General features: G+C 36.7%; 1 protein-coding gene across 20 annotated transcripts in view; it reads right to left on the reverse strand.

The window, feature by feature from the left end:
• Positions 1-1,144: 1,144 nt before the first annotated feature.
• MEF2C (myocyte enhancer factor 2C) overlaps positions 1,145-12,522 on the reverse strand; it is a 130,554-nt gene continuing 119,176 nt past the window's right edge. For 13 of the 20 annotated variants that reach the window (XM_084503035.1, XM_084503033.1, XM_084503037.1 and 10 more), the window contains one exon: positions 1,145-5,953. In XM_084503035.1, the coding sequence (XP_084359161.1) occupies positions 5,632-5,953 (322 nt within the window). In that variant the 3' untranslated portion in view covers positions 1,145-5,631. The remainder of the gene's footprint in view (positions 5,954-12,522) is intronic. The other 7 variants (XM_084503030.1, XM_084503029.1, XM_084503031.1 and 4 more) reach the window with 1 other exon arrangement.

Below are 12,522 nucleotides of genomic sequence, written 5' to 3' on the forward strand. Positions count from 1 at the left end.
TGTGAATTGTGTAAGATTTCAGACAATATTACACTTCCATTGCTTTTCCAGAAATCTTTTGCTTATCCTTGCCAATAATGAGAAATAGTGTTTCTCTTGAGGAAAACATATTACATAATAAAACCACTGACATTTAATCTCAGTTTTAGCATCTAATTATTATGCTGTGTCTAGCACTCCAATACTAGAAACACTGCTGCTTAAAAAAAATTGTCATTACAGGCAACAGGTAAATAACAGCACAGCTGTTTTCTTTCACAAGTATATTTAGAAACTAGGCCTTGTAATGCTATTATGGAAATTGCCACATTCACTAAGCACCTTAAAATATTAATAGGTTGTCTGCATTAAAAAACAGCTGGTTGAAATAAAGTGATCCTTGTATTCTCAGAACTGAAAACTATAAATGTTGTGGGGTAGGGGGTGGGGAATAAACCCCCCAAAAATGCACAAGAGCAAACAGATCAATTCTGACACAGTCCCTATGAAGTTATGGCATGTTAGAGAATACACATATAAGGGATAGGTCCAATGATAAATGATGTAGACAATGAGCATGCTTTTTATGTGTTTCTTGCATGGTTCTCTGCACTGGTAGGAGTTACAGGACATGAATATTAGGGAGTCTGGGTCCCTGTCAGGGATTAAATAGCTAGAAGCCAGGCAGTATCTTGCCTAGCTACTCTTCTAGCTCAAACATCAGGGCCAGATTCAGGCAGGCTCATGCCATGACTACCAGGGCAGCACTGCTACAATCACTCGATTTCTGGCCCAAAGAACACAATTCAATCATTAAAATCCAGGTTCATTGAAGTTAATGAGACAGGATTTCAATGTCACACCCTTAAGGGTATTTGGCCATGAACTCCCTTGTTCATAGTCCTCCCTGCGAAGTGAGAGCCATTGGAGTTTCCCCGATTGTCTGGTGGGATGATGCCTGGTGGGATGATGTGTGGTGGGGCACTGAGATGCTCAGGGCGGCACAAAAAGGCACTTGATTTTCTAGCCAAGCACAAGTGACAGGTACAGAGACCTCAAGAAACTTCCGTTTGTTAAAAGTGTTGATTGTCTCACATACGACAGTGCAAAACACTAAAAATGGAACATAATTTAAATTAATAAAAAATACACCACAGACACCGTATCACTAAGAAAGCCAGTAACTTTACTGATTTGTCTGCAAAATACAAATTATACCTTATTTCCAGCAGGAGAATCTTTTGAAATTTTTCCATTTTTGTTCACTACAGACAGCTGAATTAAGTCCCTTGAGATACACAGATGTGGTTTAACTTAGTTATAACATCTTGTCATCTAGTGGCGACAAAGTCCAGCTTATGCCGCTGTGAGCCTCTACTTTAATATTTGTTGCAAATGCTTGTATGCTCCCATTTACAAGCTATTTTGTTATCACCATTGTTTTATGGAAGCAGATCCCCATGAAAGAGAAGAAAAAAAAAAAAAAAGAAAAAAAAAGATACAACAAACCATCTGAAGCAATCCAAGTATAATGCCTGCGGTAACCCAGGTCTGACATTAGTTACTCCACAAAAGACTCTGGTACTGCAATTTTTTTTTTTTTTTAATTTTTTTTTTTTTTTTTTTATGAGTTACTTAACTGACCTTTTTGATTCAAACTGAGGTACGGATCAGTCTGAGGTATGAACAGGGAAGGTAAAAATGCAACACCTGATTATGAAAATAATCAAATGGATCCTTTTGATGCAGAAGGTCTGTGGCTCAAAGCTTGGATTGCTCCACATCTTTGGTTAAAATATATTAACAAAAGCCTTTTATTACATCTATAGTCTGAAGCATTCTAACAGACACCAATGTTCCATCAGTCCTTCAAGAGACCTGTAGTGGCAGGAAATTAATGCCATATAACTGACGACATCACAGCAGATGGCACAAACAGGAACAGATGAAGTATGCCATGCTTAGGCAACAGCCTTTATTGAGGTTTCAAGTGGCTTTTAAAAAATTACAAAGCATTTACCTTCAAGGCGAAGGAAAAAGGAAAACAAAACAGCTCTGTTAGGACTATAGATAAAAGAGGGTATATAGGATAACACATACAATACAAAAGGGTTGACATCCTTGAAAACAGTCTATGAGTTCTTTTATTCTTGTGTTAGCTTTACCTGAAAAAGATCTGATGACAACAGATATTTTTATATTATTCATTAAAAACTGCTAAATTCCTCTTCCAGGAAAAATATAAGCCATTTTGTTATAAAACACAACTTTTGAAAAACACTGAAATGATAAAAGCTTTACTGTGAATGGCTCAATGCGTACAATATACAGATTGTGCGGGTTGGGTATATCATATAATTGTCACCAGCAATTAAACACTAAACAACAACACCTTTTAATAGAGGTTAACTTAGCTATAACAATACTTGCAGATGTCTAGAATGCCACTTCAGGTGTTTGAACTTGCAATTAAGAATGTTGCCTAAAACATTATATAGCATGGGTTAAGGTAAAGTAAATGTTAATACTCTTTCAGGGCTCTGCCCCAAACTCCTTAAATACAAAGGAATCACACAATAAACCCAAATAAGCTTTGCAAATACAATAAATGGTAAGGTACAGATAAAGGAACAGAGAAAGGTAGACAGTTATAGTTTACAGAAAGTGACTTCACAATCAAAGTTGTGCTTCTTATCATTAGATCAGTTTGCAAATATGCATTATCCCCCACAATTTCGCCAGTACGTGTTAGTTGCCCTCAGTAGCAGGAACAAGAGGGATGACTGGCGTTAATTTTCACGTGATTCTATTCTATTTGTGTTTATATAAAAATCACTGTCAGAATTAATATACATTGCCCAGGCAATACGTTTCACGCTACTTTCCGCTTAGTTACTTGCAGTAATATATTACACTGCATCTTCCTTAAATATGTTATCTTTTCTTTTTCATGCGTTGCTGAGGCAAATCGCAAGGTAAACTATTTATATGGCTATTCTTCATATTTCAATAGACCAAATCCCCTTCCCCACTGACAAGTTTCTACTACAATACTGATAAAGTTGTATTTCTTGTTGAAATGTCAAAGTACATTTGCGATATATTTGCATATTTTTGACACACCAAAGTTTAAAATTCTCGTAAGAGAATATGAGTATAGATTTATTTGAAGGTGAAGAAAGTGGTTTTGAAAAACAGTTTTGTGTTTTAAAATTAATTACGGGCCCCATTTCCCTCCCGATTTTTTTTTTAATTTTTTATTTTTCTTTAACATGCGTATCTTTTTCTTTTACCCTGCATATCGCTACGCGAGATATGGTGGATGCATTATTAGCACAGTATTCTGCTTAAATAGTTTCCAGATAATGCACAAGCCCCTGCGTGGCTGAAAGTGCCTGTAAGGCAGGCTTCTGTAAGTCACGGTAAGTGAAAAGCGTATGTCCTAAAGCACGCTGCAGTCTGTTAGTCATCTGCTGCTACAGGGAGGTAGACTCTACCATCGAGCAGTGTGCAGCAACTGTGTGTTTAGAAGGGAAACAGAGTGTAGATTTCCCCTAAGACAATGCTCTGTGCTGATATTTACCTGTTGCAGCATATCTGTGTCCTTCATCAGAGTCTCAAGGTACGTGATCGAGAGCTGAAACAGCTCTCAGAAAGAAGAGAACGATTACAGTCCTACTATGGCACTAACATGTTGCTCGAACACAGTTTCCCTCCAACAGAAAGGTTAAACTGAAACACGTGAACATCCCATTTTCTTCTAATAAGCAAGAGGGAAAGAGAGGAACTAAAAAAACCACAATACTTCCCTTCTGGTCAAGCTGTTTTAGTCGAAGAAACGATATGAGGCAGGAGAAAAGGCGGGCGCTGTATGCCGAAGCAAATCTTTCTAGGGCGTAAATGCATGGGCAGCGCTGTTCAGCAACGTCCCCGCTGTGAGACAACATGACTGCAGAGGTCCGAGAAAAACACAGCAGCCTGGCCGCCAGCATCAGCCACGCACTGCAAACTGGTCCTGTAATTGTCGGTCTCTCTGAAAGCTTTAAATCTGAGAGAGGGGAGTCACCTTGGCAACAGGTGGGACTGCCGAGCCAATCCCTCGCCCGCTGCTCTCCCTACTGCTCCTGGAAACATTCACCTGCGCTCAGGTAACTGGCAGCCGCGAGAGCTGTACGTCCGATTCTAACAGGCAGAATACCAGCCTCGCTTGTGAGGAAGGGCCAAGCGATGCCGCTTTGTCATTTACCCCACGGGAATCTACAAGATACGCAGGACGTGAAGTAGTAGAAGGGCCCTCAACTTGTTACAATGCACAAAACAGCATGAAAGAACTAATCAGTATATACAATGAATCGCAGTTCACTCAACTGATTGTAAAATGTTGTATTAAAATGACTTTAAGTTGTTACACCATGGGTAAATTCAAACTTTTTACAGATCAGTCTCTCAACAGCTGACTTCGATCTGTAAAATGTATGCCCAGTAAAATAAAACTGAAAGAAAATAGTTAAATGTGCAACTGCACAAATATAATTCCCCACTATTAAGATAACAAAACCTTTTGCTATTACCATAATTATTATATATATTAGAAAGCTATACACAAGCATGTTAATTTCACAGATTTTTTTTTTAAAAGATTCTTAATATTTTATATAATTAGAAATACACATTTCAAAAACAAAACTTCTGCAAAGAGAAAACAGTTATCTTGGTTAGCAAAGCATGGAGTTCTTCATGGCTTAGGGTAGTGCTTTCTATACAAAAAGTCCTCTGTTTTCTTCAGGACTGTTTAAAAGATTAGCGAAGCTATCAAGGAAAAAAGAACACATTTTGGCTTAAGGAAACTACAAAAGCCACAAATGCTTTGCAAACTCTGTCTTACTTTTTAATATGAAAATAAGCAAAATGTAATGTACATATTTTTATATTTTTTTTTTATTTAATAAGTGATGCAGACCCAGAATTTGTTAAAATTAAATATGTTAGCCCTCGAACTCAACTTTTTTTTTCTTTTTTTTTTCTTTTTTTTTTTTTTTACAAGTATGGTCCTCTGTAAATGCTTTGATCCTTCTTAAACTGAGTGCCATACTCCAAAGATATGCCTGCATGTTTCCAAGCATTTTCACTACGTTAGGTGACCCAGTCTTTTTCTAGCATGGATTCACGGCCACCCAACTGCTGGGTCTGTCAAAACATCTGTACATTTTCTATATGTTGCATAACAGCTGCTTTCTCTCTCAGTAAAGGCCTGCCATTGCTGGCAGACGTTTTCCTTTTGTATATTTACATGTAAATAACGTTGAACCTGCAACATGACACTATCTATTGTAACATACATTTTGCAAGGGAGCACAACAGTGAGAAGAAGTTAGCCTTAAAATCTATTTTGTACAAGTGTTCTGTTGTACAGCTCAAGTGCTAAGCTTATCTCAGCATTTCTGTTTATCCTTATACTGTATCACTGAGGCAATTTAAAAGTACTTTTACAAAACAGAGTACCTGACTTTTTTTTTTGTTTGTTTTTTTTTTCCACACACGGCACATATAATGCATATCGACCCCCCCCTCCCCCATTAAGGTATAGCACACACACACTGCAAGAAAAAAAAAAAAGAAGAAGAAAAGAAAACCTAATAGATAATAATGTTATCATGTCGCCCATCCTTCAGAGAGCCGCATGCGCTTGACAGAGGGGCTTTCCCTTTCGTCCGGCGAAGGTCTGGTGAGTCCAATGGGGGAGTGGAATTCGTTCCGGTGGTCTTCACGGTCACTCCCGTCGTAGGAACTGCTGCAGCTGCTCAAGCTGTCAACGGGAGATCTCCCCGCCTCGTGGCGCGTGTGCTGTGGGTATCTCGAGGGTGTGGTGGTACGGTCTCTAGGAGGAGAAACAGGTTCTGACTTGATGTTGAGGCTTTGAGTAGAAGGCAGGGAGAGATTTGTACTCTGAGATAAATGAGTGCTAGTGCAAGCTCTGTAGGAGGAAAGGAAACCCAGTTACAGACGGAGGAGGCATGGAGCCCCCGGAAATGCACAAACACTCACACAAAACACCAGTGTAAAGGCTCACGCAGTACCAGAGAGCACGGGGACGCTTTTCCGGGCACAATTTGGAAATACAAAGAGGCCAAAACGTTGGGACAAAAACAGTTGGATTGAGTGGGGCATGCCTGAGGTTTGTGAGTAGGCCTCTCTCTCTGTCTCCTCAAGAGTCACAACAAATTTGGGAAGCTGAGCCTTTGCACTGTTGGAACCACCTGCAGGTTTCGTTATTGTTAATGCTTGTGTGTGTGTAGGCACCGTGTGAGACAGGGGAGGCATGGAGTCTTGCCGGGATCAATTCAATTACATTTGTCCCTGTTCATTTTGACATGAAACTTCAGATGTAAAACGGAAACCAAAATTTTGGCCCTGCACATTTGATCTCTTTCAGAACAGAGTTGAACTTACTGGTCCTTGGACTAACATTTACAAAATTACACAGGCTGGGTGGGATTTAGGTATGGCTTTATACTATAGCTCTATTAATTCTTAATTCAACACAGAACATTTGTGAATAAACTCCCAAAGAGAAGTTGAAGAGCTGTGGAAGATGCCAGAGGGCTGCCGTGCTTGCATGTCAGACAACCCAGCTCAGAGGATGTTCAAAATTCAAGAGAAACTGATACTCTAAAAGTATTCAGAGACTGTATGCCTGTTCTGAGTTCATTCTCTTTCAGTGCATCTTTGTGGGCAGGTAACGGCACAAGAAATTTGAAGTAGGCAGGGTACCAGTGAGTACTTTAGTTCTATGGGAGAAAATGAGATCGCTTGCATCTGCAGAATGTTCTGTACAAAGTCGCCACCTACCGGTAAAATCTGACTTTGTTTATTATTTATTATTATTATTATATTTAAATAAAATTCAGCTATGAATGTGTGTTTCCCTCTATGTCTTATGTATTGATCCGCTTCAGGGACCATCTGCTAGGCTGAAGATACAGTCTAACCCAAAGACACAATTTCAAGGTTTCTAGTAGTGAGAAATACTGAAGACAGTGGGACAACAGGACACTCAGCCTCACTGAGACTCTAAACCCAAAGGTGCAAGCAGAAAAAATACTTGGATTCAGAAGTATTTTTTTTAAACATGTAGAGGAAACAAAAAATAAGTTCAGATGCAGTCTTTTCCATTTATTGAGGTATTCCACTTTTTCTAATATCTCACTGACTGCGAGTTGAGCTTTACTTAAGCAACAGTTACTGTAACTGATGAAAGCCAAAATGTCATTTTCTTTTTTTTTGACAGATTTACAGTGGAACTTTATGGCGTTATTACTAAATGATATCAGATACTGTTTTCAGGAATCATTTCAGTGTTTAATAATGGATGGGTCTTGTTAGACAACAGAGAAAACAGGATGTTCTGCCTCCAACTGCTTTCATCTACCTTTCATTCCTATACAGACAAGTGTGTCAGCATTTGCAACGTCACACAGTATGTGAGTAATAGCCCTCACAGGAGCAAACGTAGGCAGTTTTTGGCAAAGAGGACTTTTTTTTTTTTTTTCTTTTTCTTTTATAACTACAAAATTAACATATTTAAGAAACTGTAAATATCAAACTTGGTTATTACACTCTAGAGAAATATTCCACTCTCTTTTTTTTTTTTTTTTTCTCAAAAAAAAAAATGTTGAAAAGAATAGAACAAGAATCAAAAATACATTCCTGTTTTTTTTTTTTTTTTTTTTTTTTTTTTTGCTTTTCATTTCCAGTGACTTTAATTTTCAGTTCCTTTGGAGATGCTAGGACTTCAGGTGGGAAAACAGGCTGCCGGTTTAGCAAGTGTGATAAGATTACATATGATTTTGGATGTCAAGCTTATAGCTAAACCTGCAAGTGCCTTAATACAGGATGGTGGATCCTGGGGATTTGATCTAGGAGTGTTTGATGTGACCAGATGATGTGTCACTTTGCAAAGCAGGGGACAGTTAAAAACCCATGCTAGTTAAAAACAGCATTAGTCAGTCAATTTTGTTCACATGGACCCTACTCATATTCTATTCTGGGACAACCCCCCAAAAAAAATAGAATAGCTGTATTACCTAACAAATAGATTTAGTACTGATACAGTGCAATGCTGATTTCTTAACAGTGTTTCTGAAGTGAATGTGAGAATGCATCTTGATAGACCTTCTTTTTTAGGTTCCTTGTGCTTTCTGAGACGCATTATGTAAACACCTGGCATGAAAGCTTTTGGCAGTATTAAAAATGCTACAGGTAGGTCTGCATTTTGAGGACATTTTTTGTAAATTGAAAAAAAAGGTTTATGAAGACATTTTGGCAGGTAAGGACTATTTTTTTCTAGGTTTTAAACAATAGAACTATTTAATCTGTTGCTATGCATTATTTATTTATTTTTCTTTTAAAATTCTGTCTGATTTTTTTTTCCCTGATAAATCTGTTTTTGAAATTTTGAAATTTATTATCTTTTTGTTGTTTTTGTTGGCTGCAATCCATATATTTGGTTAAAATTTTCTGAAATGTTTTTACCAGAATCTCATGTAAACTGATACAGTCAGTCGAGGGAAAGGTCAGGCAAGGGAAACCTGCTACTACACGTAGAAGTCAATGGTGAAAGAGTGCCTACTTAGGTGCAGTCTTTAAGCTGTGTTCTCAGCAGAGAATGGATCTCTATTTTGAATAGAAGCTGTATTATAAATATATATAATTCTTTTTGCTAGTATTTTTTTTTATTATGTTATTTATTTATTTATTTATTTTTGGTGAGTGTATGCATGTGTGTGAATGTAGAAACGGCTTCATATAAATACGCAGTTTTGGTTCTGGCTTGTGCTATTTTCATCACGTGAAATCTGCACTAAGTTCATTGAAAAACAAACAGGTTTTGAATATGGAAAATCCACAGAGAAAATAAAGCAAATGACTTTAAAGGATTGTGTATAACTACAAGCACTCTCTAAGTGCCACACAATACGTTATTGTTGATGTAATCATCTGTTTCCTTATATTTACTGTAAGAAAACATGTAACTTTTCTCTTCCTCATTGTCCCTGTAAAGTTTAAATTTTACACAGCAGTTTCTGCTCCGATCAGCGTGAGCGCAAGTGTGACGTTGATTTAGCAGCCACATGGGAGAAGTGCTGGTTCCTATCCAGGTTCAACATTATACAGTGACAATTAAAGGAAGAAAGCACCTCACGTTTCTTTCCTTTTCCTTATAAACTTGTTTCTCTAAATCTGTGTACCTTTCTGCTTCATATATATATATATATATATATATATATATTAATTTATATATTCATTAGGAAATAGAAAATTCACAGTAAAATTTAGTTATATCTGTACCTGGGAGAATACTGGATATTTTTGACCTGTTTGTAATGCAACCTTCCCTCCCCTCCTCCGTTTGCCTTTCAGGTAGAAGCAAAGGGTTTGTGTTTGTTTGTTTGTTTGTTTGTTTTTATATTATTTTGTTTTTCATATTTTTTGATCAATGTAAAAGCAGAATAACGATTTCTGTGTCCAGATATTTTGATCAGCACTCGCACTTTATGGTCCACACTGTTAAAGGAAGTTTCTAAACACAGAATATTATGAAACTGAACCACTAGAGTATCTTATTTACAATGGTGGCATAATAAAAATTCTCTATCTGAAATATTTAAGGCTTTCATTCAAAACAATCAAGTTGGCAGAAATGATACATAAATTCACAAAACATAATGTCACTGCATCTAAATTTTTCAGTAAAAATGTTCTAAAGAAAATATTTAACCATATCTATCTCTGGCAATGAGCTAATCAAAAGTAGCTCTGATAAGTAGCTTGCTGGATAAGAAATACAGAACAAATCAACAGTATAAATTTATTTGAGTAAATCTTTCATTCAGCTTGGCTGAAGTTTGGAGAAACTTCTCTTACGTAAACAATTGTTTATATTGAAGATTCTCAAAATTAAATACTTTGACTGCATTTCTATGCCTGCACTTATATTTTAGGAAAGCCAAAATTTCAACTGCGGATGGTACTTGAGGAAGAAAAGATCCTCTCTTAAACTGAGAAATACAGAATGAGAACATTTTCTATCTAATGGACTGGTGTTTAAAGAATTTAGATTATTCATTTCAAAATTAGGAATGATGTAACCTTCTGTCTGTAACATGAGAGATGTTGAAGCAATATTCAGACAAAACCCTTAAGTTTTGGGAGGAATACATTTTGATTTTTAATAGAATTAATGTGTATTTTTTTTCCAGACATAGACCTAGTTAAAAAGCTGCAAAAGTACTACTTTGTTTTTTAATTAGAATGTTGAAGAGTCTGACTTGTTTTAATATCATAGTCACGTCAAAAGAGATGTTACTCTATGTTTCTGTCCTGTTCACCAGGCTTAGTACAAGCACGGAAAGTGAACTATTCCCATCTCAGACACTTTCCCTGAGGCTCACTGGCACCGGTATGGTTGCTAATTGCAGGGTCAATGTGACAGGTTAGACCTGGGTTGTAGAGATCTTCTGCAGTTATCTGAAAGATGGTTGTGAGAGTGCTGCTGAAACAGCGGGGGACTTATATGGAGCCAGCCAACGTACCTGAGTATCCCCTATTCTATTGCTAACCACATACTTCTGCCGTGCCTTGCAGAAGTAGAGCTGGTTTTCACCTTTGTACTCCGGTGTAAAACAAAACCTGCTGGAGAACTGGGTTGTCTCTTCCAGTAACTGTTCTTTTGCAGGTCTTTACAGCTAAATGTTACCAACAAACATCTCACTGTTTCCAAATCTTTCCAACATGTGAAAGATTTCCTCAGGATATGGGTGGTCAAATCTTTCTACATTCATTTTCTCAAATGCCTGGGGGTTACTACACTTTTGTGTGTTTGTTCTTATTTTTCTGCTAATTCTAGCTTAGGCTGACATGGACTAAATACGATCTGTACAATTTCAAGTTTTTTAAATAATCCAAAAGTTAGAGAATAGGTCCTTTTGCATGTACAACTCAGTGACTAAAATAAAGTAAAGAAATGCATGTGATTTTCTGCACACATGGAAGGCTTCATCAGAACTGTCAGTGAAGCAGCTTTTATAGCTGAATTCATTTACAAATCACTGAAAGAATAATAATAAAAGTAGCGACTCAGAATGTATTCCACCAGCCACAGCCATTACACTTCGGCATTCTGTGATATGAATTAGAAACAGATGATGATGTGTGACATATCTGGAAAGGCATGTAGTTAGTTTAGGATTTAATTTATACTTTTTTTTGGTTAACCAAATATCCTTATTACATTCTTTGGTACACCACTGAAAACAATCAGCTTATTGTAAGGTTATACATTGATACCTAACATGTGAGCTTTCAATTTATTTGAGATGTTATGTCTTTAGTTGACCGGTTAACCTAAACGTTGCCCCACACTGCAACCTCAAAAAGAAAATAGAAGAAACATAGCAGAAAGGTATTAAGACTACTTTTTCTAACACACCAACTATTTCAGTTTTATGTTTTTATGTAGAAAGTATCCACGTATGCTTATATATGTGGTGTTTCAAAAAGTCTATGCTTCTTCTAAGGCACTTGTATAGCTGTTCTTTAAAAATTCAACCTATTTGTACATGGTAAAGAAATTACAGTAAGTTATAAAATGTGGTCAGATAAATTAGAAGGCGAATTTTGAAATTTAAACCACGTTTATAGTATTAAATATTTTCAGATTATGGCAACTGTCTTGCAAAAATTACTGCACTTGTGCAATGCCTCTTTCTGGAAAGAACTTTGCTTTTCAAATGCTTGAGAATTAAATTTGTCTCATAAATATACTTTAGTTGCTTCAGTTTGTATTTTTACAATGAAAACTCGATAAATCCAAACATCTCTGTCCAAACCTTAGTATAAGCATGTAAGCATACTGGTGAATAACTACAACCTTACTCAACAGAAACTGCAGATATGAGGATTTTTGAAAATCTTACTAGTCTCATTCACTTGAATAAGCAATTAGGTTTATTTTTCAATAATGCATTAGGTAAATTCCCCGTGTGAAGTTTTAGACTTTTAAAAATATTGAAACAGTTTAGCAGTGTGCTTCACCAATCTTGGAAGAAATGTCTCGAAATTAGCCACTAGAGGGCACGAACACCTATCCTCAACGTAGGCAAACCACCATGAGTTCTAAGGGTTTACTGATTCTTAGACTTAGTTATGTTATTTGCTTGCAGAAAACATTTCCAAAGAAACGAAACTTGAATGTCAGAACTGAGTAGAAGGGAGTACGTGAGGGAGCCTTATATAAGGCTGAGGCTTAATCTCAGGTCAAATCATTTTGTAACCCTTACTTGATTAAAAATATTTGGAAAAATTCCAAGTTTATTGTAAATGTTTGTGCTATAGTAACTGGAAATAAAAAGCATAATGGCAAAATACAACAGCACGAGGTAAGTGTTTAGTTTTGCCCTTGTTGTGAGGTAAAATGCCATTTAAAAAAATAAAGAGTAAAACATAACCACTACTGAGAAAATGTCATAGACACAGAATATTCCA

This window comes from Aythya ferina (assembly GCF_964211825.1).
Source record: "Aythya ferina genome assembly, chromosome: Z".
NCBI lineage: Eukaryota > Metazoa > Chordata > Aves > Anseriformes > Anatidae > Aythya > Aythya ferina.